The sequence below is a fragment of the Polypterus senegalus genome, chromosome 8 (assembly GCF_016835505.1).
Source record: "Polypterus senegalus isolate Bchr_013 chromosome 8, ASM1683550v1, whole genome shotgun sequence".
NCBI classification, from domain to species: Eukaryota; Metazoa; Chordata; class Cladistia; order Polypteriformes; family Polypteridae; genus Polypterus; species Polypterus senegalus.
Window position 1 is genome coordinate 56,269,348 of NC_053161.1, and position 25,741 is coordinate 56,295,088.

The window sequence follows — 25,741 nt, forward strand, 5'->3', positions numbered from 1 at the left end:
AATGGTAACTGGTAAAAATGTGCCCTGCGCAGCACATATAATTCTTTTTTCTCCAGAAAATAGCACTTGTTCGCGGACAACTGAAACCAGAAAAACACACTTGTCCGGCAGTTAATTTACCCGTGTCGGACGAGTCGGGCATTGGATTTCCGCACCCCTGTGACCAAGTATAATATTTTTGTCTCATTTGTTTAACTGGTTTCTCTTTATCTACTTTTTGGACTTGAGTGAAAATATACACTGTGTGCACAATTATTAGGCAAGTGAGTATTTTGACCATATCATCATTTTAATGCGTATATTCCAACTCCAAGCTGTATTAACTTGAATGCTTATTGGATTTAAGCACGTCAGGTGATGTGTATTTGTGTAATGAGGGAGGGTGTGGCCTAAGGAGATCAACACCCTATATCAAGGTGTGCAGAATTATTAGGCAGCTAGTTTTCCTCGGGCAAAATGGGCCAAAAAAGAGATTTAACTGACTCTGAAAAGTCAAAAATTGTAAAAGTCTTTCAGAGGGATGCAGCACTTTTGGAATTGCTAAGATATTGGTGTGTGATCACAGAACCATCAAACATTTTGTTGCAAATAGTCAACAGGGTCGCAAGAAACGTGTTGAGAACAAAAGACGCAAATTAGCTGCCAAAGATTTAAGAAGAATCAAACGTGAAGCTACCAGGAACGCATTATCCTCCAGTACTTTCATATTCCAGAGCTGCAACCTACCTGGAGTGCCCAGAAGTACAAGGTGTTCAGTGCTCAAAGACATGGCCAAGGTAAGGAGGGCTGAAACCCAACCACCACTGAACAAGAAACATAAGTTGAAACGTCAAAACTGGGCCAAGAAATATCTGAAGACAAATTTTTTCAAAGGTTTTATGGACCGATGAGATGAGAGTGACTCTTGATGGACCAGATGGATGGACCTGTGGATCAGTAATGGGCACAGAGCTCCACTCCAACGTGGAGGTGGGGTACTGGTATGAGCTGGTATTTTTAAAGATGAGCTAGTTGGACCTTTTGCATTGAAGATGAACTCAAAATCAACTCCCAAACCTACTGCCAGTTTTTCAAGACACTTTCTTCAAACAGTGATACAGGAAAAGACCATGATTTTTATGCAGGCCAATGCTCCATCACTTGCATCGAAGTTCTCCACTGCGTGGCCAGCCAGTAAAGGCCTTAAAGATGAAGGAATAATGACATGGCCCCTTCCTCATCTGACCTAAACCCTATCGAGAACTTGTGGGCACTTCTTAAACGCTAGATTTACGGGGGAGAAAAACAATACACCTCTCTGAAGAGTGTCTGGGAGGCTGTAGTCACTGCTCCACAAAAAGCTGATCGTCAACAGATCAAGAAACTGACAGACTCCATGAATGGAAAGGCTTATGACTGTTATTGGAAAGAAGGGTGGCTATATTGGTCATTGATTGATTGATTTATTTTTTTTGAAATGTCAGAGATGTTTATTTGTAAATTTTGAGGTGTTTGTTTATTATTCTCACTATAACAGATGAAAATAAACATGTGAGATGGGAAAATTTTCATTTTTCCTTTAGTTGCATAATAAATCTGCACACTAATAGTTGCCTAATAATTGTGCGCACATATGTATTCCCCTGATGATGTTCACACTCACATTTCCGTTGTGAAACATTCAGGTTTCAGGTTTATTAACATTTTGGATTGACTGATAGCACTGTGTTTGTTCCATATTAAAATGAATCCTCAAAAATACAACTTGCCTAATAATTGTGCACACAGTGTATATACATAGCATTTTTAATGTAGGTAGATCATTTCAACCTGGTCATTTTAAAAGTAGCTCGCAAGCCGAAAAAGTGTGGGCACCCCAGGTCTAGCTCTTTAACTAGGAACACTGGGTAAGGTGTAGGGTTGTCAGATTGAGCATCACTATTCAAAAATCATTTCAATTTATTTTAAAAAGGTCTTATTCAAATGTAAAAGCTGACATTCGACTCTCAAAGAATAATTTTACCCACACTTATTTTGGCATTATGCTACACCACGCACATTATGCAAAGCTGCAGTATTTTATTAATCTCTTTGCATTTCATTTCCACAATCAGCCATTTGGTAATTTTCAACGCTTAGCCTTATATCTTCATTAGTAAAACTTACAGCCAGACCCATTTCAAAATGTATTTTCTTTTTATCCTATTATTCTGCACTTTGATCTACAGTACAAGTGTACAAAGAGCACTTTTTCCAAATGCTTCTTCTGTGCCCTAAAAGTATTGCTTTACATCAGATTCTGTACCACTCACTCTTAAACCCAAGATCTCCAACTGTTGGTTAATGCTAGGATCCTCTCATTAAAGCAAACTAAAAATACATGTCAACGTTTGATTTTCCTTTAATTACGATGCTTTAAAAACCTCCACTTAAAAGAACCTTGTCAGTCAACATGCCGTGTACCACTATTAATCGCCATCATATATGGCTGTTGGTTTGACGCATAAAGCCTAAAACAATGAGGTGTAAATAAAAATATTTGGGCCAACTTCATTAAAATATTGCTTCATCTGTAAAGGAGAAAAAAAGTCTTTTTTCTTTTCTGAATGGCACAATACAAATAATATGCTGCATCTACCCATTGATACTGCCAGAATAATAAAAACAAGTTTGCATGTGTCCGTGTTTGGCACAAAAGTATCTTTCTATCAAGGTGCCTTGGGCACCCCTGGGTAACACCTCATCTCTGATTCCAGGGTTCTGGCAGTACCAAGACATGTTATAATATGTTTGTAGCGCAGAATGCCAGCTGACTGCTACAAACATGACCCACGCAACACTCTAATAAGCACTTTATAATTTCCAGACACACTAGTAAAAAATGATAAGGTACTAAAATATAGTGCCAGAGCCACATGGCTCATAAGGATTTCAACTTCCTTTTGTGGCTGTTTTTATGGTCTTGTACTGAGAAGGACTTGTGCATCCAGCAGTCAGTACTAGACAGAAAGAAGTATGGTGGTGCAGATGGTAGGGATTTTGGTGGCCCTTATATTTAAGTAACGGTTGCCTGAGTAACACTAGGAATTTTTTTTGGTGTTGGCATTTGTTCTTGCTGTTGTCACCATAATAATAAACTATAAAGCAAGCACATACAAATGTACATGCAACATCCAGAATCCCAAGTTTGAATATATTCAGATATTTACTATTTTTAATTGGAACATTCGAACTTCATTTTTTGGCAGATTTCACTGCCCTAGTAGATTGATATTGGCATAGTCATCAAAAAGCACATCATCATCAGCTGGGGCTATTGTATATGCAAGAGAACTGCAAATGTAGTAATTTGATATAATCAGAAATAAAGAAAAAAAAAAAACAAGTGTCATTTGACTGGAAATGTCAATCTAGGGTGAACATTGATGTTCTCTCAAGAATATGTGTAGCACACACCACATTTATCACATGAAAAAGTACCTGGTGACACACAGCTAGGCCCATGAAGCGTAACGAAAATGGCCATACATAAAAAGTAATGCTGAGTGAACCACTTCTATCCAGATGGTAGTTGAATCTTCTAGACGGCAATGCTTGTAAGCAGTGCACAAATGCTCAATTAATAGTTTATAGAGAATGACAATGTAAACCATATACAGTACAATATTATGGATGCTTCAGTCACAAGATCCCAACAAAGTTCAGAATTTACATGAGATTCTAGAGTGCTGTCAAGACATCAAAAACAAATGATGGAATTTCTTATTTGAAAATGAGATGAACATGCTGACTGAACATTTATTTTACATTTTAGTTTGTCAGTTATGTATACTCCTCCCTACCACAATAGCTTTTACATTTATGCACAAACATTTTTACATGCTATAGAAAGAGTATTTTATAACTTTCAGGACTGTCCTCCTTTTAAGATAGTGTAAACATAAATTTTGTTAGACTTGTGTTGGTACACCATCAGTCGTTTACACTTTTATTACAAGAAATAATACTATAATATTCTATTGCTGGGTAATCCATTCTTCATTTGGATATTCACTTATCCATGTACTATATATAAACCAACTAAATTGTGTACTGGCAAATAAAGTGCATACCTGTTACCTCCCAGGGAATCCTGAAGTAATCTAGTAAGTTTGGAGTCTCTATAAGGCACATGAGTTGCCTTCTTGCTTTTGTCTCCAAGTGCGCTAATGACATTTCCAAGAGCCAACTTAAAATTAGATAAAAAATGACAGAAAAAGGTTAGTAATGCATGTCTAAAAATTAAACTGTTTGAATATATAAATTTCACTATAATAAACTGTAGGAATATCATCTAACTTAATACATTACTGTAGTGATTGTATTTTAAACAGCTATTATCTAGTTGTTACTCTTAAAAACTCAGATATATCATTTTTGCATTTTGTCTCCATGCACTATGAACATACAAAAAACATTTCCGTGTTGTTATTTAACTGGATAAGAGTTGAAATGAGCTCCTATTTTTCAGCTACCCACTATATATTTTTTTTAAAGTTGGAATGAGAAGCATCTGTGTCTCAGCTGTGTAGAAATGCTGGGGAATGGCACAAACACAAAGGCATATCAAACTTCAGCAAATCATGCAATAAGCGCGTACAATATGAGAATACATGCATTAAGTCCAATACATAACAAGGTCAGCAATTGTGGCTAAAACTTATAGAAGTTTACTATAAAAATATTTGAACAAACTTTATTTCAAATTCATCAGGTAAATCATTAAGGATGGTTAAAATTAAAAATGAAAAAATACACTCATTCATGGTTTAAGAACATACAAAAAAACTGAAGGTATACTATTTAGCAATTAGTGATAGTTGGCAATATTAGCCTTTTTTTGTTATGGTAAAATATTTTTTTTTGATATTAAATTTTTTTTACTGAAATACGTGTGCCATATTTTATCCTGTCCTATTGGACAGAAGGCAGGACCCAAACTGCACTGAGTGCCATTCCATAGCAGGACAAACTCCAAGGTCCACACTTTCGTATTCCTGATTTAAATGTGGCAGTCAACCTAATAAAAACACCATTTTCGACAATTACATGCATTCTTCTTCTTCTTCTCCCACTTCTATGTGGGGTCAATTTGCCTGAGCAACCTTCTCCAAACAGCTCAGTCCTGCAACTCCTTGCCAGTGAAGCTTTTTTCCTTCAGATCATCCTTTATCCTCTGTTTGAGCCTCAACATTTTCTCTTCCCCTGTACTTCCATTCCCCATAACTTTTTCTCCACATATTCATTGTCTCTCCTCTTCACATGTCCATACCACTTCAACCTATTTTCCTGGACTTTCTTTGATATTTCTCCCATTTTTGTTGTTCCTCTGATTGTCTCATATCTTATTCCATGGTTTTTTGTAACTCCACACTTCCATCTCAACATTTTTATTTCTGCCATATCTAGATTCTTGTACTGCGCTCCCTTTATTGTCTATATTTCAGCTCCATGCATCACTGCTGGTCTTACAATGACCTGAAAAACTTTACCTTTAACCTCCACCTTAAATCTTTGATCACAAAATACTCCTCATAAGTTCATTCAATTGATCCATCCACACTGCACTCTATGGGTTATCTCTGCATCTAATTTCCATTTCAGCCTATCACTGATCCTAGACATTTAAATTTACCCACTCTTTTCATTAGCTCTCCCTGCAGGCTAACTTCTAAATCCTAATCATCATTAAACCTCACATATTCTGTCTTTTACCTATTTCTCTTTAATCCTCTATCATCCAAAGCCCTTCTCCATTTTTACAGCTTACTCTCCACTTGCTATTTTATGGAGCTACAGAACACAATGTCATCAGCAAAAAACATGCACCAGGGGATTGATATTTTATCCCATGACTCAACACATCCATAACCAGATGAAACACGTAAGGAAGATCCCTGATCCAAACATACTCTGACTGGGATCTTGTCTGTTACAGCAATACTGCTTAAACAAAGTTCTCTCTCTTTTATACATATCCTGGACAATCTTCAACAACTTCTCTGGTACTTCTTTCTCTCTCATGAAAGCTAATAGTTCAGGTAAATTAATGAGCATATATCTCAAGGTGAAAAATGTAATAAAATTGTTTTAATATGCATAAGCAAATAGAAATAAGCTTCCAAGAAAAAAAACAAAACAATTTTAGCATAAAGCTGAAACCTAACAAAATGTATATAAAGTCAAGGGGTCTGAATGCTTTCTAAAGTCACTGTATTTCAATACCATGAAACCTTTCTACTAAAACGTCTTTACCTTTCTGTAAAGTTAAATATTTACACCTGAGCTTAACTAACAAAGTACTCGCAAACACAAGATTTCCATTTTAATCAAATCAAGAATTTAGTGGGATTTGCTAAGTCATACTTACAATAATGAAAAATTGAATTTCTAGATCGATAGTGCTGACAAATGACATTCAAGTCTGAGACAAAGTCAATTAGGACAGGGCCATACTTGCTGTGCAAACTTTTGTTTTATTAATTGATCATCTTGACTTATCTTGATATGCACATTCAGCATCATTGTAGTTTTGTATCTTTCACAGTTTAGGGTGCACAATCTTATATATACTAGTGGGTGATAATTTAAACGAAAGCACTCAACACTTGTTCTCAGTGTATCAATGACATATCAAGGCAAAAAAAAAATCAATACAATAATTTGTATCACTCCATCTCAGGGAGAAACACAGTGCCATTCATTTAGGTATATGATGAAAATTATTTCTCAGCTCCAACATATGACATGAGTTTGTGTGTCTCACAATAGGGTATGCCTTGGAGGTTCAGAAAAATTAATAAGAATTTGATAAACTTACTTACTGTATAGTTTATAGAAAACGAGCTTACAGTAACTGTAAGTCTTTAGGATATTAGCAACTGCACACATAAGAAATCAGACTGATTTATTTATTTTTTTCCTTTTTCCATTTTGAGCTTAAATTGTTTATTTACCAACTGAACTATGCTTCCTAATGACAAAACATTATGGGTATTCTACGTACAGCTCATCCATCACATCCACATTAACATTTTTTAAGCATTTTATTGGTTTTATTAAAGTCAAATAACATTCCATATAATTAAGTCAGGTTTAACAAAATGAGGATCTTATGAATGGGATCACCCTTGGGGAATCACGCCACATGGCCGCAGTGCCGTAACTGACACTCTCTCACAATGCAGGTAATGTGCCTCATTAGGGACTCCATGAACAACCGCTCATTCGACACAAAGTCATACCAGCGGTATCCAAGGATTCTCCGAAGAGACACAGTACCAAATGAGTCCAGTCTTCGTCTCAGGTTACTGGATAGTGTCCATGTCTCGCAACCATATATTTGGCAGTATAAACATTTTTTTATTAGACAAACTATATTATTTTTCTTTTAGAACTCAGTCTTTTAGCCAAAGTGTAATCTGTTCCTGCAAATGCAGTAACATTAAAAAAACAAATTCTTGCATATGCCTTACTATTACAGATATTATTCAAATGTACTCGTAGTACAAAATGAGTATGCACTCAATTCACAGGACAGTATTAAACAAATGTTCAACAAAAATATTTACAAAACACATAAAAAAGTATTAGCCCCAGCAGCTGAGCATAGAAAGCTTTTAACCTTACCAGACCACAATTGATAGAAATTCCTTCCTTAGCTCGTTCCCCTGTCGCTCCTGTTCTCTTTAGTCTCTCTGAACCAGCTAGGTCAACAAAATGGAATTTGGCTGTAAGGGTTTCAAACTCGTTCATCTGGGAAGATCCATTCATTATTCTGTTATCTGTCTCATCATCCTGCTTTAAAAAAATTTAAATTAAAAAGTGTCTGCTTTAAATGTTCTATTAATATGGAAAAGTGTAAAGACCTAAAGTACACACCTAGGATTGCTTCTGATATAATTGTAATATTTACAGACACTGAGTTATGAATGAAAAACTGTGAATGTTACATAAGGAGTAGACTATTTTCACACTGTGTGGTGTTAAAAAGCCAAAGCAGTATCACAATATTTTCCTAACCTAAAATTAGAAACTATCATAAATTTTTTTTTTTTTAATAATAAAAGGGTGCATACGAAAACTAATAATACATAGACCAGAATAAGATTAGGCAAATCTATGGACAATTATGATGCGTTTTGGACAAAATATATCATAAAAATGTAAAACCTATTTCTCAACTCACTTATTTTGTAATATGTTTTAAATAATAGTACTTTATTCAATATGAAACAGGTTCTCATTGCAAGTTTGGGGAAGAGACATGAGTGGAGCGAGCTAAGGACAAAAGATTTGTAAATGTTAGAGGCCAGGCAGCCTACTAAACAGTAAGTGTGAAGCCATGAAGTACCATGGGAAACTCCACCAAGTCAATAGTTGGCAACAGAAAGGTTTCGCTTGGGATAAGGTGGATCCTGCTGCGCCAATTGAGTCCAGAAGCTACACTTAATGCATGGCTTAGGCATGTAAATGCCACTATAAACAAGTAACATTGTTGGTTTCAAAGACATCTCAGACTAGAGAAACATTTCTGGGACTTGGCCTGAAAATAAACAATTCTAGAACAAAAGAAAGAAAATGTAAGAAAGTCACAATGCCTGGTAGACAGATGGAATATGTAAATGCAAAGTTCAGTAGATCAGCATGATTTTTTCCTTATATTTACTGTGATATATAACATTATTCCCAGTTAGTGTGACCCCAAAACATAATCATTTTGACATGCATCAATGTCCAAATCAAACCAAGCCAACGATTTATATTTTTCTAACAGTTATTCTTTATTAATAATACTTGTGCTCCCATACCTTTCTTCTTTTATGTCTCTTTTTCTTCTATATTTCTTTTTCAATTTCTTTGGCTTTAATTTAGTTTCCAGATATTATTCTCTTTCAATGTACAATATGCTTGACTTGTTTTGCAATATGATAGAGAAAAACTGAACAATATACTAAGAAATATTAAAAGGCACATAAAGCCGAGTACAATAAAGTATTTCGCCTTGAAAGGCAGTCCTATCCTTCTGAAATTATAAATGATCAACCAGGAATTTCAGGGAATATTTTATCAATAGAGGTACACCAGTCTAATACTGTGGAATATTTTAAGAAACTCCTAAACTCTCACTTTTTAAATTTTGGTTTTTCATATAGCTTTTATTTAGTTCTGCTCTCTATACACTAGATATACATACAATTATAATTATCATCAGTAAATCTGCAATCATTATTAATCTTTACTTTTCTCTGTTTTCTTTTCTAGTTCTTTTATGGTGGCATACCACCAACTGATCAAAGAAACTTTAGGACACTATTTCTCTTAATTATGTATCTTTCTTATGTAAGTGTGAATTATTTATCTTTTGTAAATGTATTCATTATAATTCTTATCTAAATTTAATTTATTTTTTTTGTGTGTAACCACTTCTTTGACATGTTATATAACACTTTGAACTAAATTCTTTGTATGAAAACATGCTATAGAAATAAATGTTGTTGTTGTATAAAACTAGAGTCTCCTTTGAAAAATGATTACTAAGAAAACTGATGAATATATAATGACTTTTGTTACAAATATTTTGACCTGGATTATTGCAAGGGAGTTCTCTGATATCAAGCCTTTAACTTCTTACACATGTACTGTATTTGATTATATCTTATTTTGTCATGTGGCACATTAACTGGCAATTGCCCAGCTTTGAGAGGTGTTTATTAATTTAATCATGGCAGTAAGATGTTAACCAAAAGTCATAAACTGAATAATACTTCCAAATACGATACCATCCCCATAGATTATATTATAGGTCACACAAACATTACAAATGGCTTTTCAAGAATTCCTTGACTGTGTATATAGGTAACCTAGGCAATACATTTTAAAATTTTGTAATTGGGTGATAAAATACACTGCCTACTCTTTAAAAAAAACACTTGTTATTGTTTATCACGTTATATTACAAAAACAATCTGGCACCCATCCAGCACATTACTGAATTAAAACCAAAAAAAAAAAATGACATACATTATCTATATTTGGACACACTCGCATTTGACACAAGTGTATGGTGAAGATGGCATGAGATCTAGAGCTCTGGACATTCATTTGCGTGCTGGCTGTAGTGCGGGAGAGAGCACCCAACTTTAAGCACTGTATCATCTGCAGCAAAAGAAAAAAAAAAATCACAATCACTGCAATGTTCACAAAAGAATGAGGTTCATGCTATTAAAGAAAGGGAAGAATTTTGGAACATAAAAGTGATAAAAAGTTTGTTAAAGTAAAAAGATACTTTATAAGGATACCTTTCCACAAATTTGCCTTAGCTGATGCATTTTAGAAATTCAGTTGAAATTATGAAAGCATACCTCTGCTTCAGAGCTTACTGTTCGTGTTGTAACCCCAACAGTATAAATTCCACCATTTGCATCTTCATGTATTTTAATGTGAGATTTTTGCTTCCTTGCTTCAATGTCTCGGGTAGAGTCAAAAAGATCAAGAACTTCTTCATTATAAAGCTGAAAAGCAAAAGTATAGTATTTTAAAGTCAGAAAAATTGTGGCTGTACAATACATTATTATTTACTTCTTTCGGACAAAAAAAAAATCATCTTGCTTACTAGTATACTATATGGCCAAAAGTTTATGGACACATGACTGTCACACTGATATGAGCTTGTTTGACATCCCAAACCACTCCAGAAGCATGGACATTAATATGGATTTAATCTCATTTTGCAGCTGTATCAGCCCCCATTCAACTAGGCAGGTTTTCCACAACATCTTGAAATGTGTATATGGGAATTTGTGATCATTCAGTGAAAAGAGTAATTTATGTAGGTAAGAGTGGACAGTGAGGTTCGATGAGAAGACCTGGCTTACAATTAGTTTTCCAATTTATCCCAAAGGTGTTCAATAGGGTTCAGGTCAGGGTTCTGTGGAGGCCTCCATACCAAACTTGTCAAACCATGTCCTTATGGATCTGGCACACAGGCAGTTATACTGGAACAGAAAAAGGCCTTCCCCAAACTGTTGCCACAAAGTTGCAATTGAATTAACAGTACTCTTCACTAGAACCAAGGGTCCAACCCCAAACTCTGAATAACTACTCCAGACCATAATCCCTCCTCTGCCAACCTACGCAGACTGGAAAGCAGCATTCTCCTAGCATCTGCCAAACCGAGATTTGTTCATCAGACCACCAGATAGTGAAGAATTACTCATCACTCCAGAGAACACATTCCCACCACTCCAGAGTCCAAAGGCAGCATGGCTTATTCCACTCCAGCCGACACTTGGCATTGCATATAGTGATTGTAGACCTGTGTACAGCTGCAAGGTCAGGGAAACCCATTTCACCACTTAATGGACCTGCTCTGCGAGTTAACATGGTTTGCCACTCTGTGCCTAAGCTGCTGTTGCTCCTAGATACTTCAACTTCACAACAGTAGCAGTTGCAGTTGGCCTGGGGCAGATCTGGCAGAGTACACATTTCACGTACTGATTTGTGGCTAAGGTGGTTGGCTAAGACAGTGCCACACTTAAAGTCACTGAGCTCTTCAGCTTAACCCATTCTACTGCCAATGTGGATCTATTTAACTATCCCATTAATATGGAGAAGTCTGTGTATATGTAAGGTAACATTAATTGTTAATAAATGTAAGATAGTCAATTATAAAATGCAAATGCTTTTTTTTTGATCATCATATGATTTTTTGATATTGTAAAGAGAATTGAATTGTGTTATACAATAAACAATACAGGTATATAGCCACACCCAATCAACGTCTGCTGACCATAAACCTAGTAATAATTACACTGTTTTCCTTGGAATCATTACTAGTGATTAATTAAATATGGAGTGGTAAAGTCACTTATTTTTAATTAATATTTACTTTTTTATTAACCTCCTTTGCGTTGCATTATATTCCAAAAAACATGTAAAAAGCATTGCATTTTATTTTTGGCATGAAAAATTACATTTTTATTAAATCTCTAAGTGATATAATGATACAAATAATAGTAATGATGAATAAAAATAATAATAGCAGTAATAATACTACTACTAATGATACCAAAACAGTATATAATCTTAAAATGAGTCATTTGTGTAGTAAATCTTAAAGCAAGGTGAAAGACAATCCACCGTCACTGTGAGGACAACAGAATGATTGTTTTCAGATTTTCTTTCTAAATTTGTCAGTTTTGAACAGCACATTGCACAGGTACAAGATTGATTCTTCTTTTTTTTCTGTTGGAGGCAGGTCTTTGGAGTCGGAGACAATTTTGGGTACCTGGAGTTGGGGTCAGGAGTCGGCAACAACGTACCAACTCCAACTCCTAATAAATTTAAATTGTAATGAAAAAAAAAATACAGCAAGTTCAAATGTCCCATTTCACAAACAACAGTCATAATTAGGTACTTCTCTGATGTAAGAATAAAGCCCAGTGCATAGTTGTGTTACTATTAGTGTGAAGTTCATCTGAGCTATTATACAACAGACATTCACAAATTGTAATCTGGATTATGGTACATTACAAAAAGTGTTTTCATTTTATTTCAGATATAATGTGTTTAGGGCGGCACGGTGGCGCAGTGGGTAGCGCTGCTGCCTCACAGTTAGGAGACCCGGGTTCATTTCCCGGGTCCTCCCTGCGTGGAGTTTGCATGTTCTCCCCGTATCTGTGTGGGTTTCCTCCCACAGTCCAAAGACATGCAGGTTAGGTGCACTGGCGATTCTATATTGTCCCTAGTGTGTGCTTGGTGTGTGGGTGTGTGCGTGCTCTGCGGTGGGCTGGCACCCTGCCCGGGGTTTGTTTCCTGCCATGCGCCCTATGTTGGCTGGGATTGGCTCCAGCAGACCCCCGTGAACCTGTAGTTGATATATAGCGGGATCGATAATGTGTTTAACAAGTTCATTTGAGTGTAAATAATTGTAATGATGTAGGTGTAAGTGTGTGCTATGGCCTGATGTGTGCTCAGGGGTTCTGTCTGCACTCTTCTTATATGCTCCCACCGAGGGCTGAACTTTAGCATATCTTTGCACACCACCTGTTCTAGAAGATTTTAAAATTAAAAAGGAATAGATTCTATGTATTGTGACAGATAATGCTTCTAATATGTTAAGCACAAATGAGAAAATGAATAAAGTAGATGAAGAAAGTGACAAACAGATATTTGAGGAAGACAGTTCTGCAAGTATTGGAGAAAGTTAAACCAAAGAGAATAGTGAAATTTTGGATAATATTGCTGAAGAAGCATCTAAGCTTACTACTATTCAACATATGCATTGTGATGTTCATACTCTGCAACTTGCAATAAGAAATGGATTGAAAGATCGTCATGTAGCCACTCTAATTGGCAAGAGGCAAGTAACTGTTGCAGCCAGGGCCCCTAAAACAGTTGTCATTTTGAAAAGACGTGCAGGAAAAGGAGCAATTTTTGGGAAGCACTTATTTAATGGTAAAGCATTTGCTTAAACTAAAAGACTTTCTTGAAGAACTGGACAATGAAAATGTTTTATTAACTGAAAGTTAGTGGGCACAAGTAAAAGAACTAGAAAGTCTACTTTCTTACTACTTTATTGTCACCAAGAGGTTGCAATATGAAGATTTAACACCTGGTAAATTTTTCTCGGAATGGAAGAGCTTGATATATTGCCTGAAAAAATGTGGAGGGTTAATAGCTGATGGCATCATATTTTGAATGAAGAAAAGAGAGAGTCTCTTACTGGATAATCAAATCTTGTTAGCTGCTATTTATGTTGATCCAATAAGCCGAATTTTGTTGAGCAGTGACCAGATTGCTAATGGAAAAAAGGCACTCTATGATGTAGCAGTTCACATGAAGGGATTACTACTACCTGAAACACCACCACTCGATGAAGCTATAAGCACTGGTAAATCAGGATCATTCTCTTCAAATGAAGAATTACACTTTGATTCCTACTTGGACAAAATGGAAGTTTCAAAAACAAACCGATGTCACCTATGCGTTAAAGATAAATGACCCGTAAATGTCCACATAAAGAGATTCCAGCAGGAGTTTTTTTAAAGACTTAAAAGAAATTGAAAAGTATGATCACTCATCGAAACTAAATGTACAACAAGCCATCCTTGTTGATCCAGAGTTTATTAGTGATGTGGCTAGAACTGTAACAGCAATGCCACCTACCCAAGTCAGTGCTGAAAGACTATTTTCAGCTCTAAAAAAAAATCAAGCCAGACTTAGGAGCTTCTATGAAAGAGGATCTGGCAGAAGCAATTCTGTTTCTTAGGCCTGAATTGAGTTAAAAGTATAAAAATTATCTATGGTTACACAGTAACCTTGATCCAGAACAGCATCTATCAAAGTCTGCACCAATGCCGGACTGATTGTATTTTGGATCAAACATGGTCCTTTTTCCCTGTATACAGAACTGAATTCCAAATGTATCCTGTTTTAGATTCACAAAACTTGAAAAACTTCATGCCAAATCTTGCTCTTTTTGACGCGATGTATTGTATCCATGACAGTCTGCCCATATAAGCCATGAGACTTTCATAAATACTGACATCGAGGTCCAGAATGTAAATGTTTCAAAATTTTGCTACAATGGCCTGGTAGATCTCCCAAATTTTCTCCAGTTTAGGTGCTGGATGGGCATTCTCATCAAACTCTTCATTGTTGGTAAAGTGCAGATATTTCATAATTATTGAAAACCTGTACTCAGACATAATTTCTCCAAAGAACGGCAGCACTGACAGCACTTTACAGCCCAAGTGATTCTCGGTTTCAATGCTTACTCAAGGCACATCTGTACAGACACATGGGACTAACACTTTTAGCACGGTTTTCACAGCCCGAGTAATACTCAAGTCTAACACCAAGGAGGTTAAGAATTCTTTTTGTCAACTAAAGAACTTTGCTTGCTGTTTCAAGTCTGAAATGAAACATAGGTAAAGTAATCCAGTTACATTCTGAGAGAAGTCATCCATAACTAATTACTTCTTTGAATAATTACCCCAACTTATATGTTTATTTTTCTACCACTACCATAGCTGTATGATTTAATTTGGTTCGAAATATACAAATAAAACATCATTAAAAGCACACATTAGGACAGAAGATATAATCATTTTGAACAACTCAGAAACAACAAATTTAATTTTTAAAAAAAGTCTCAAATAAGCAGTAATGTAGTAGTGGAAATGCTCTAGAGCAGTGTTTCCCAAACTCGGTCCTGGGGACCCCCTGTTCCTGCAGGATTTTGTTCCAACCGGATTCCTAATCAGTGACAACAACTGATAACACTGAGCTCAATTAATTAGCTGCTATTTTTTTTTTTGTTGTATTGGACATTCAGAAAGCACAGCGGCATGATTTTTACATTTATAATACATTTAGAAATATTTCTGCTTTTGCTACCGATTTAAATGCTTAACTCTCTTTTGTTGAATTCATTTTATTTTGCCCTTTCTCTGTGCAGTTTTAATAATGTCTTAATAATGACAATTAAAAAAATGAGCAGAGCAGACACGCTGGCAAACAACACTGAATAATCAAAGGCTGCAAGTAGTTTAGTGTCAGACCCACTAATTAGTAAATAATAGATTAATTAAACAAGATAAAAAATACTGTTAAAAAGAAAAAAATACATTCTAATTTCTATATTGTTCCTTAAACACAGAACTTGGGAAATATCAGTTCACTTAATTAGCCCAGGAGTTCGATTAAAAACAGAAGCTGGTGGGAACTAAAAACCCGCAGCCTCAGGGGGTCCCCAGGACTGACTTTGGGAAACACTGCTCTAGAGCTTTCAGTTCTTATCTTAATAAACTCACTATATGACCTTTACGAAGTTTGCTGATCTTCCCATACTCAAACTGTATAAACTGTATGTATTTTTTTTTTTTGCAAAGTGCTACAGTATGGTGTTCACTGTAGAGCAGCACTGTATAAAATAATAGTTTGTTTATTTACAACGGTAAATACAAAATTACTGATCACATTGGTGCAGAAAATTCCAAGGTGAAGATGTTAAAGAAATGCCACATGCAGCTCGAATAAGCGATCTTACGGCAACCACGGTCTTGACACCTTTGGTACTTTATATTTCATTAAGGAATACTAGAGCAATTCTATAGTGACAAGATTGCATTATATGGTATCAATAGCTACTTCTTGTTCTTAGTACCACTTGTGTCAAAATACTTTCAAAAACAGACACTGTACATCTTTAACCATCACATAACTAAAATGTAGACCTCACATTTTAGACTGATGAATACGGCAGTGGTTTCTTTTACAGTTATATTAAAAGCTCATTTCTAAATATGAGCTTTTGCCAAGAATGTAGCACCCTAGGCCTCATATTCTAAATGAAAGAATGTTAAACTGAAAAGTATTCTGTAAATCAAGGGGAACTGTCAAAAAGAATATTTTCATTGAGAAGTGAGATTCCAAAAAATTAATACTTCCATTAGATGCAACCTGGTCTTTAGTGCAAGACAAGGTTAATAGCCTTTACAGAAAATGATAGATTATTCAGTCGTTAAATATGTAAAGTAATTCAATGGCAGATACTTTGTTGTAGGTCTAATAACTACAAAAGTTATAATTTATATTATTCATGCTTAATTGTGTGATGGTGAGTATACTTTATGAATTATAGCTAAGAAATAAGTTATTATAACAGTAGATAAAGAATTTAACACTTTTATACGGTATCTTGTTAAATGCTTAATTAAAAAGGATAAAGTTTAGGATCATTACTCTAAAATATATTCTACTTAAATTCTACCTTTTTCCTGGTCTCAGGTGTGTGTATATGTGCAGGGTTCTTCAACCTAGTGGTTTCACTAAAAGGTAGGCAGTGATCAAAGTTGAGAAAAATAGTATACAATGGCTAAAGACCAACAGACGCAAACCAAACCTGTTAAGCCTCATTAGAAACAGGATTAGTGATGTCACGTCTTCCTCCGGATTTCTTTCAATTATACCTAGGAAAGGAAGATAATAATCGAGGCCTAGCTGCAGATACTTGGTATGTTAAGTAATATGAAACAGACAAATTATTTTCATTTTTGTGCACAGAGACAAAAGGAAAACACAAATAATTTACCCATATATATATTTACAATGTACAACAGTGTAGTGGTTCAGTGGTTAGTATGGCTGCTTCACTAATCCGGTGTTCAGAATATGAATCTCACACCTGAATATTGTTGAACAGAACAGTACATTTATACAGTAGAGCAGGCAACCAGAAAACAGAGATTTCTCACTCAGTTGCAGTTGTGTATCTAGTGCTGTAAGATTCAACTGTCAGCTAAACACACAAGTAATGAATGACTACAAAGTCAACAGCTGCTAGGAGTTAAATTTAAAGACGTTAAGCAAAGTGACAGTGATATATGAGCTAATAAATTACTGAACATGAAGTGATGATGCTATTTATACATTTAACTTAAGCATTCACAAATAGCTCTTCTCAAAAATGCTTACCTCAAGGAACTGTGCATTGACTTTGAATTCTGGGGGTGGTAATCCTTGCTCGATAGCAGCATGCTTTCGCTGGTCTATTCCTTTAAACAGGTGTTTAACAGCACGGGGTATAATTCCTTGTTCACTCTCATCAAAATTAACATCAAAGCCTGTTCCCATGGTATATGTTTTTCCAGCTCCAGTCTAAAATAAGACAAAGACACTTTGTCTCATTTGACATTTTTAAATAAAGAATTACCAGTATTAAGCACGATTTATTTTTTATTCTTTCAAAATAAACTCCACATTAAACCAAGATAATAAGTAAAATGTGTCCATTCTTTTAAAACACATTATCCTATTTTCTTACTGGATAGTCATTCATCCACTTTTGGAATCTCATCAGTGAACTTCAGGATCACTTGGAGTCATACCAAATATTCCCAGAAGCAGCAAATTTAAGGTAGGAACAAATCTAGTACAGGATGTCAGTTCTTGTGAAAAAATCTACACCATAGTAAACTTTGTTGAATAAATATTTTATATTGATTACAATTGGAATGTAGGTAATCGAAAAAAGAAAATGCATTATTAAAAAAAAAAGTTAAGTATGAAAAATCTAACATTTCCTGTGAGGTTATATAAATATATATATATATATCTATATATAAAAAATATATATATATATATATATAAAAATATATATATATATAAAAAAATATATATATATAAAAATATATATATATATAAAAATATATATATATAAAAAAAATATATATATATATATATATATACACATATATACACACTGTATATATATACATACACACACACTAATAAAAGGCAAAGCCCTCACTGACTGACTGTCTGACTCACTCACTGACTCATCACTAATTCTCCAACTTCCCATGTAGGTAGAAAGCTGAAATTTGGCAGGCTTATTCATTACAGCTTAGTTACAAAAGTTAAGCAGGTTTCATTTCGAAATTCTACACGGAACGGTCATAACGGTCGACAACGTCTGCCATGTTGAACTTTCTTATTTATGGCCCCATCTTCACGAAATTTGGTAGGCGGCTTCCTTGCACTAACCGAAACGAATTTACGTACTTATTTCGATGGTATGACGCCACTGTCGGCCGCCATATTGAACTTTCCAACGTCACCAATTTTCCAACTTCCCGTGTAGGTAGAAGGCTGACCCATCTTCACGAAATTTGGTAGGCGGCTTCCTTGCACTAACCGAAACCAATTTACGTACTTATTTCGATGGTATGACGCCACTGTCGGCCGCCATATTGAACTTTCCAACAGTCTTTGTTACTTATGGGCCCATCTTCAAGAAATTTGGTACACGGGTTCCCAACGCTAACTGAATCCTACTTATGTACATATATACGTCCATAGCCTGCAGCTCGGTCACCGTGTGAGGTGGCGTTGGGTCCCCCATCCCAACGCCTCCCACGTTGTTGGCTGCCTGCCTATAGAAGACCGTCCGTCGCTCCGTCCCTACATTCTCTTACTTGCTTCGCCACGGGATTAACGTCTCCCTACTGATAACTACAGCCTTTTTGTTTAATCCACGGCTTCTCCGCCGTTTTATTGTTTGTTTATTACAATTATAGTTATTGTATAGGTATTTTAGACTTACTTTACATTTCTCAGGTACTCATTTCCTTTATCATTCCAAACCCCATTACCATGGCTATCGAGGTGATCACTATCGATCAAAGAACTGTCACGTACCGAGTGGTTTCCATGCCCGGAGATGGCACCTACCTTTTCCATTCTCTTTGTTACATATTGCACGGCAATATCAGGCTCACTCTTAAAATCCGGAGGAACATTGTGTCTTATGTATTGAAATACAGGGACGGGTTCAAGGTGTGGACTGATGACAGTACAGGAGATAATTATACTACACAGGAGCACTAGAAGAGTGAAATGCTTAAGCCCTTCACCTATGGTTCTGCATGTGAGTTGATGGCTGCTGCTGAATTGTTCGGTTGCCGCCTTCAAGCGTACCGAAATGGCCAAATATTTTACACCTTTCGACAACCGCCAATGCCTCTTAAACATCTTAGATTCACAGGTGACGATTTCAGTAGTGGATACTTTGATGTTTATGAATGTTTAAACTCTCAAAAGCTGGATGTGATTTTATCCATGAAACCGGTTGTGTGCTTACAACGCTTGACAGATGCCGAATGTCACTTCAACACAGCAAATCCTGCAAATACTGTCGTAATTGAAACAAACCATGAAACTGAAACCGATTAAAAAGCTCAGTGCACAGCTTGGTCATGTTACAACCGGAGGGTCGAACTGACAACATGGTATACAAAGAGATCCTTAACAAATAATTATTGGCATATTTTCCCTCAGTTTAAAAAGATTTAATTTTCTTCGTAATAAAAATTTTAATGCAGTACTTCGCCGCTGCAAAGCGCGGGTATTTTGCTAGTATATATATATATATATATATATATATAGCAAAATACCAGCTTCACAGCAGAGAAGTAGTGTGTAAAAGAAGTAATGAAAAAGAAAAGGAAACATTTTGAAAATAACGTAACATGATTGTCAATGTAATTGTTTTGTGTATTTGGCGGCAGCGTGACGAAGTTGTTTTCGTCTAGCTGCATCAGAAAATGTACCATGACGCCTGACACGCTTCCTTTTTACTGTTTTCTCACAGCTTGGATTGCTGCTGTCATAATTGCTTTGAGTCTACATATACATATATATATACACATATATATATATACATATATATATATACACATATATACACACACATATATATACACATATATACACATATATATATATACACACATATATATATATACACACACACATATATATATATATATATATATATATATACACACACATATATATATATATATATACACACACATATATATATATATATACACACATATATATATATATATACACATATATATATATATATACACTGTGTGCACAATTATTAGGCAAGTTGTATTTTTGAGGATTAATTTTAATATGGAACAAACACAGTGCTATCAGTCAATCCAAAATGTTAATAAACCTGAAACCTGAATGTTTCACAACGGAAATGTGAGTGTGAACATCATCAGGGGAATACATATGTGCACAATTATTAGGCAACTATTAGTGTGCAGATTTATTATGCAACTAAAGGAAAATGAAAATTTTCCCATCTCACTTGTTTATTTTCATCTGTTATAGTGAGAATAATAAACAAACACCTCAAAATTTACAAATAAACATCTCTGACATTTCAAAAAAATCAATCAATCAATCAATGACCAATATAGCCACCCTTCTTTCCAATAACAGTCATAAGCCTTTCCATTCATGGAGTCTGTCAGTTTCTTGATCTGTTGACGATCAGCTTTTGTGGAGCAGTGACTACAGCCTCCCAGACACTCTTCAGAGAGGTGTATTGTTTTTCTCCCCGTAAATCTAGCGTTTAAGAAGTGCCCACAAGTTCTCGATAGGGTTTAGGTCAGATGAGGAAGGGGCCATGTCATTATTCCTTCATCTTTAAGGCCTTTACTGGCTGGCCACGCAGTGGAGAACTTCGATGCAAGTGATGGAGCATTGGCCTGCATAAAAATCATGGTCTTTTCCTGTATCACTGTTTGAAGAAAGTGTCTTGAAAAACTGGCAGTAGGTTTGGGAGTTGATTTTGAGTTCATCTTCAATGCAAAAGGTCCAACTAGCTCATCTTTAAAAATACCAGCTCATACCAGTACCCCACCTCCACGTTGGAGTGGAGCTCTGTGCCCATTACTGATCCACAGGTCCATCCATCTGGTCCATCAAGAGTCACTCTCATCTCATCGGTCCATAAAACCTTTGAAAAAATCTGTCTTCAGATATTTCTTGGCCCAGTTTTGACGTTTCAACTTATGTTTCTTGTTCAGTGGTGGTTGGGTTTCAGCCCTCCTTACCTTGGCCATGTCTTTGAGCACTGAACACCTTGTACTTCTGGGCACTCCAGGTAGGTTGCAGCTCTGGAATATGAAAGTACTGGAGGATAATGGGTTCCTGGTAGCTTCACGTTTGATTCTTCTCAAATCTTTGGCAGCTAATTTGCGTCTTTTGTTCTCAACACGTTTCTTGCGACCCTGTTGACTATTTGCAACAAAATGTTTGATGGTTCTGTGATCACACACCAATATCTTAGCAATTCCAAAAGTGCTGCATCCCTCTGAAAGACTTTTTACAATTTTTGACTTTTCAGAGTCAGTTAAATCTCTTTTTTGGCCCATTTTGCCCGAGGAAAACTAGCTGCCTAATAATTCTGCACACCTTGATATAGGGTGTTGATCTCCTTAGGCCACACCCTCCCTCATTACACAAATACACATCACCTGACGTGCTTAAATCCAATAAGCATTCAAGTTAATACAGCTTGGAGTTGGAATATACGCATTAAAAATGATGATATGGTCAAAATACTCACTTGCCTAATAATTGTGCACACAGTGTATATACACACATATATATATATATACACACATATATACACACATATATATATATATACACACATATATACACACATATATATATATACACACATATATATATATATATATACACACATATATATATATATACACACACATATATATATATATATATATATACACACACACATATATATATATATATACACACATATATATATATACACACACATATATATATACATATATACACATGTCGTATATATACACACATATATATTTATACATATATATATATATACACATACATATCTTCATATCTATATACATACACTGCTCACAAAAATTAAAGGAACACTTTAAAGAAACACATTAGATACATCAGATCTCAATATGAAGTTGGATATCTATACAAATAACGACAGGGCAATGTCTTAGGAACAAAAGGATGCCAAGTCTTTTAATGGAAATAAAAGTTTTCTGCCTACAGAGGGCTCAATTGTGTAGACACCCTAAAATCAGAGTGAAATGAAGATGTGGCAGGCTAGTCCATTTTTCAAAAACTTAATTTCTGCTACTCAAAATGCTTTTCAGTATCTTGTGTGGCCCCCACGAGCTTGTATGCATGCTTGACAACGTCGGGGCATGCTCCTAATGAGACGACGGATGGTGTCTTGTGGCATTTCCTCCCAGATCTGTATGAGGGCATCCCTGAGCTGTTGTACAGTCTGAGGAGCAACCTGGCGGCGCCTAATGGACCGAAACATAATGTCCCACAGATGTTCTATTGGGTTTAAGTCAGGGGATCGTGAAGGCCATTCAATTGTTTCAATTCCTTCATCCTCCAGGTACTGCCTGCATACTCTTGCCACATGAGGCCGGGCATTGTCGTGCATTAGGAGGAAACCAGGACCTACTGCACCAGCGTAGGGTCTGACAATGGGTTCAAGGATTTCATCTCGATACCTTATGGCAGTCAGAGCACCATTTCCTGCAGTAGATGTCTGTGCGTCCCTCCATGGATATGCCTCCCCAGACCATCACTGACCCACCACCAAACCTGTCATGTTGAACGACGTTGCAGGCAGCATATCGTTCTCCTTGTCTTCTCCAGACTCTTTCACGTCTATCACAGCTGCTCAGGGTGAACCTGCTCTCGTCTGTAAAAAGTACAGGCGCCAGTGGCGGACTTGCCAATTCTGGTGTTCTTGAGCAAATGCCAGTCGAGCTCCACGGTGCTGGGCAGTGAGCACAGGGCCCACTACAGGACGTCGGGCCCTCAGGCCATCTTCATGAAGTCTGTTCCTGATTGTTTGGGTAGAGACATTCACACCAGTGGCCCTCTGGAGGTCATTCTGTAGGGCACGAGCAGTGCTCAGCCTGTTCCGCCTTGCACAAAGGAGCAGGTATCGGTCCTGCTGATGGGTTGAGGACCTTCTACGGCCCTGTCCAGCTCTCCGAGAATAACAGCCAGTCTCCTGAAATCTCCTCCATGTTCTGGAGATTGTGCTGGGAGACACATTAAACCTTCTTGCTGCAGCACGTGTGGATGTGCCATCCTGGAGAAGTTGGACAACCTGTGCAACTTCTGTAGGGTTAAGGAATCGCCTCATACTGCCAGTAGAGATGATTACTCAAGCCAAAACTAGCACGAGTGGAAAACCAGCCAAAAAAGATCAAGAGGGAGAAACTTGAAATGACCTCCACATGTAAAACCAGTCCTGTTTTGAGGGTTTTCTAATTGTTGCCACTTTAGTGCACCTGTCGTTAAGTCCATGAACACCAATACAGCTGAAAGTGATTAACAATGACCTCAGCTGCTTAACCAACCAGAAAATTATCAGACAGGTTTAATTGATTTCATGCCAGGCACAATAAAAAAAGTGTTCCTTTAATTTTTGTGAGCAGTGTATATACATATCTATATACATATACGAGGGATATCCAGAAAAAAAGGTTACAACAGCTGTTAAAAATCAAAAAATGAATATATTTCAACCAAATTTACAGGGTATGTTCCAAAATATGTGTTTATTTCTCAACATAATCGCCGTCAACTTCGATGCACTTCTTCAGCCTGGGCACCAGCTTTTTTTATACCCTCGTCGAATATGCTCAGCTCGACCTCCGAAAGCCACTTCTCCACTGTCTCCTTCACCTCCTCATCGTTTCCCACCCAAGAATTCTTTCAGTTTGGTGAAAAGGTGAAAATCTGAGGAAGCAAGGTCCGGGGAATAGTCTGGGGGGTAACAATATCCCATCCAAAGGACACAAGCAGGTCCTGAGTCACATGAGCGGTATGGGGTCTGGCGTTGTCATGAAGGAGGGACACACCACGAGTCAGCATTCCCCTCCTTTTGTCTTTAATCTTTTTTTTCAATTTTTTTAGGGTCTCACAATATGTTTCAGCATTGATGGTGGTCCCTTTGGCCATGAAATCCACCAACAAAACCCCTTTTCTGTCCCAAAAGACAGATGCCATAATCTTCCGCTCTGAAAACTGAACTTTGAATTTTTTGGCTGATGGGGAATGGGTATGGCGCCATTGTTGGGACTGCCTTTTGGACTCAGGAGTATAGTGACATACCCAAGTTTAGTCTCCAGTCACAATAGAGTCAAGGAACGCCTCACCCTCGATTTCATAACGCTGAAGAAATTCACGTGCAGCCAAAACGCGATTTTGCCAATGTTCTGGAGTCAACAGTTTTGGAACCCATCTTGCACTCAGCTTCCTGTAATCAAGTTTTTCTGAGACAATTTCACCCATGAGAATTCGCAAAATGTGTGGGAACATTTCATGAAGGGTGTCAATTGTCACACGACGATCACTGCGAATTTTTTCATCAACTTGCTGCAGAAGCTCTTCTGAAACGAGAGACGGCCTCCAACTCCTTTCTTCGTCATGAGTGTCAGTGCAACCTTCTTTGAATAACCTAACCCACTTGTAAACATGCTGACGTGACATTACCTCAGGTCAAGTTTCCACAAGCTGACGATGGATCTCGTAAGGAACTTGATGACCGAACGAATCTCGCATTGGCGGTAGGTGGAGCAAACGGCCTCAGCAGAGGTTGACGAACTCGCTTGCTGTGATGACATTTCACAACTGACTGACGCGGTCCCGGGCTTATTTTGACCGTTAGGACCCCCCTACACGCAGGTATGCCAACCTTTGAAAAAAAAAATTCCCTGCACCCTCCAGGGCACTTGTAACCTTTTTTTCTGGATATCCCTCGTATATACATACCTATGTACATCATATATACACACACATACATACATACATACACATACACAAATTATATATGTGTGTGTATATGTATGTATGTATGTATGTATGTGTGTGTGTGTGTGTGTGTGTGTGTGTGTGTGTGTGTGTGTGTGTGTGTGTGTGTGTGTGTATATATACACAGGGTATATATACAGTAATCCCTCGCTATATCGCGCTTCGACTTTTGCGGCTTCACTCCATCGCAGATTTTAAATGTAAGCATATCTAAATATATATCACGGATTTTTCGCTGGTTCGCGGATTTCTGCGGACAATGGGTCTTTTAATTTAAAGTACATGCTTCCTCAGTTGGTTTGCCCAGTTTATTTCATACAAGGGACACTATTGGCGGATGACTGAGAAGCTAACCAATCAGAGCACGCAGTTAAGTTCTCCTGACTGAGAAGCTAACCAATTAGAGCACGCAGTTAAGTTCCTGCTTGCTGAATGCAGTGTTAACCAGGAAGTCTCGTCTCGCTCATTCAGCATCAACGTGTTTCGC

General features: G+C 36.7%; 1 protein-coding gene across 5 annotated transcripts in view; it reads right to left on the minus strand.

Moving 5' to 3' along the window:
• Positions 1-25,741, minus strand: part of kif21a (kinesin family member 21A) — a 253,360-nt gene that overhangs the window by 137,235 nt on the left and 90,384 nt on the right. For 3 of the 5 annotated variants that reach the window (XM_039761104.1, XM_039761103.1, XM_039761100.1), the window contains exons 3-7: positions 17,500-17,682; positions 10,383-10,532; positions 10,042-10,176; positions 7,648-7,818; positions 4,092-4,207 (exon numbers count right to left, since the gene is read on the minus strand). In XM_039761104.1, coding sequence (XP_039617038.1) covers positions 4,092-4,207; positions 7,648-7,818; positions 10,042-10,176; positions 10,383-10,532; positions 17,500-17,682 — 755 coding nt within the window. The remainder of the gene's footprint in view (positions 1-4,091; positions 4,208-7,647; positions 7,819-10,041; positions 10,177-10,382; positions 10,533-17,499; positions 17,683-25,741) is intronic. The other 2 variants (XM_039761105.1, XM_039761101.1) reach the window with 1 other exon arrangement.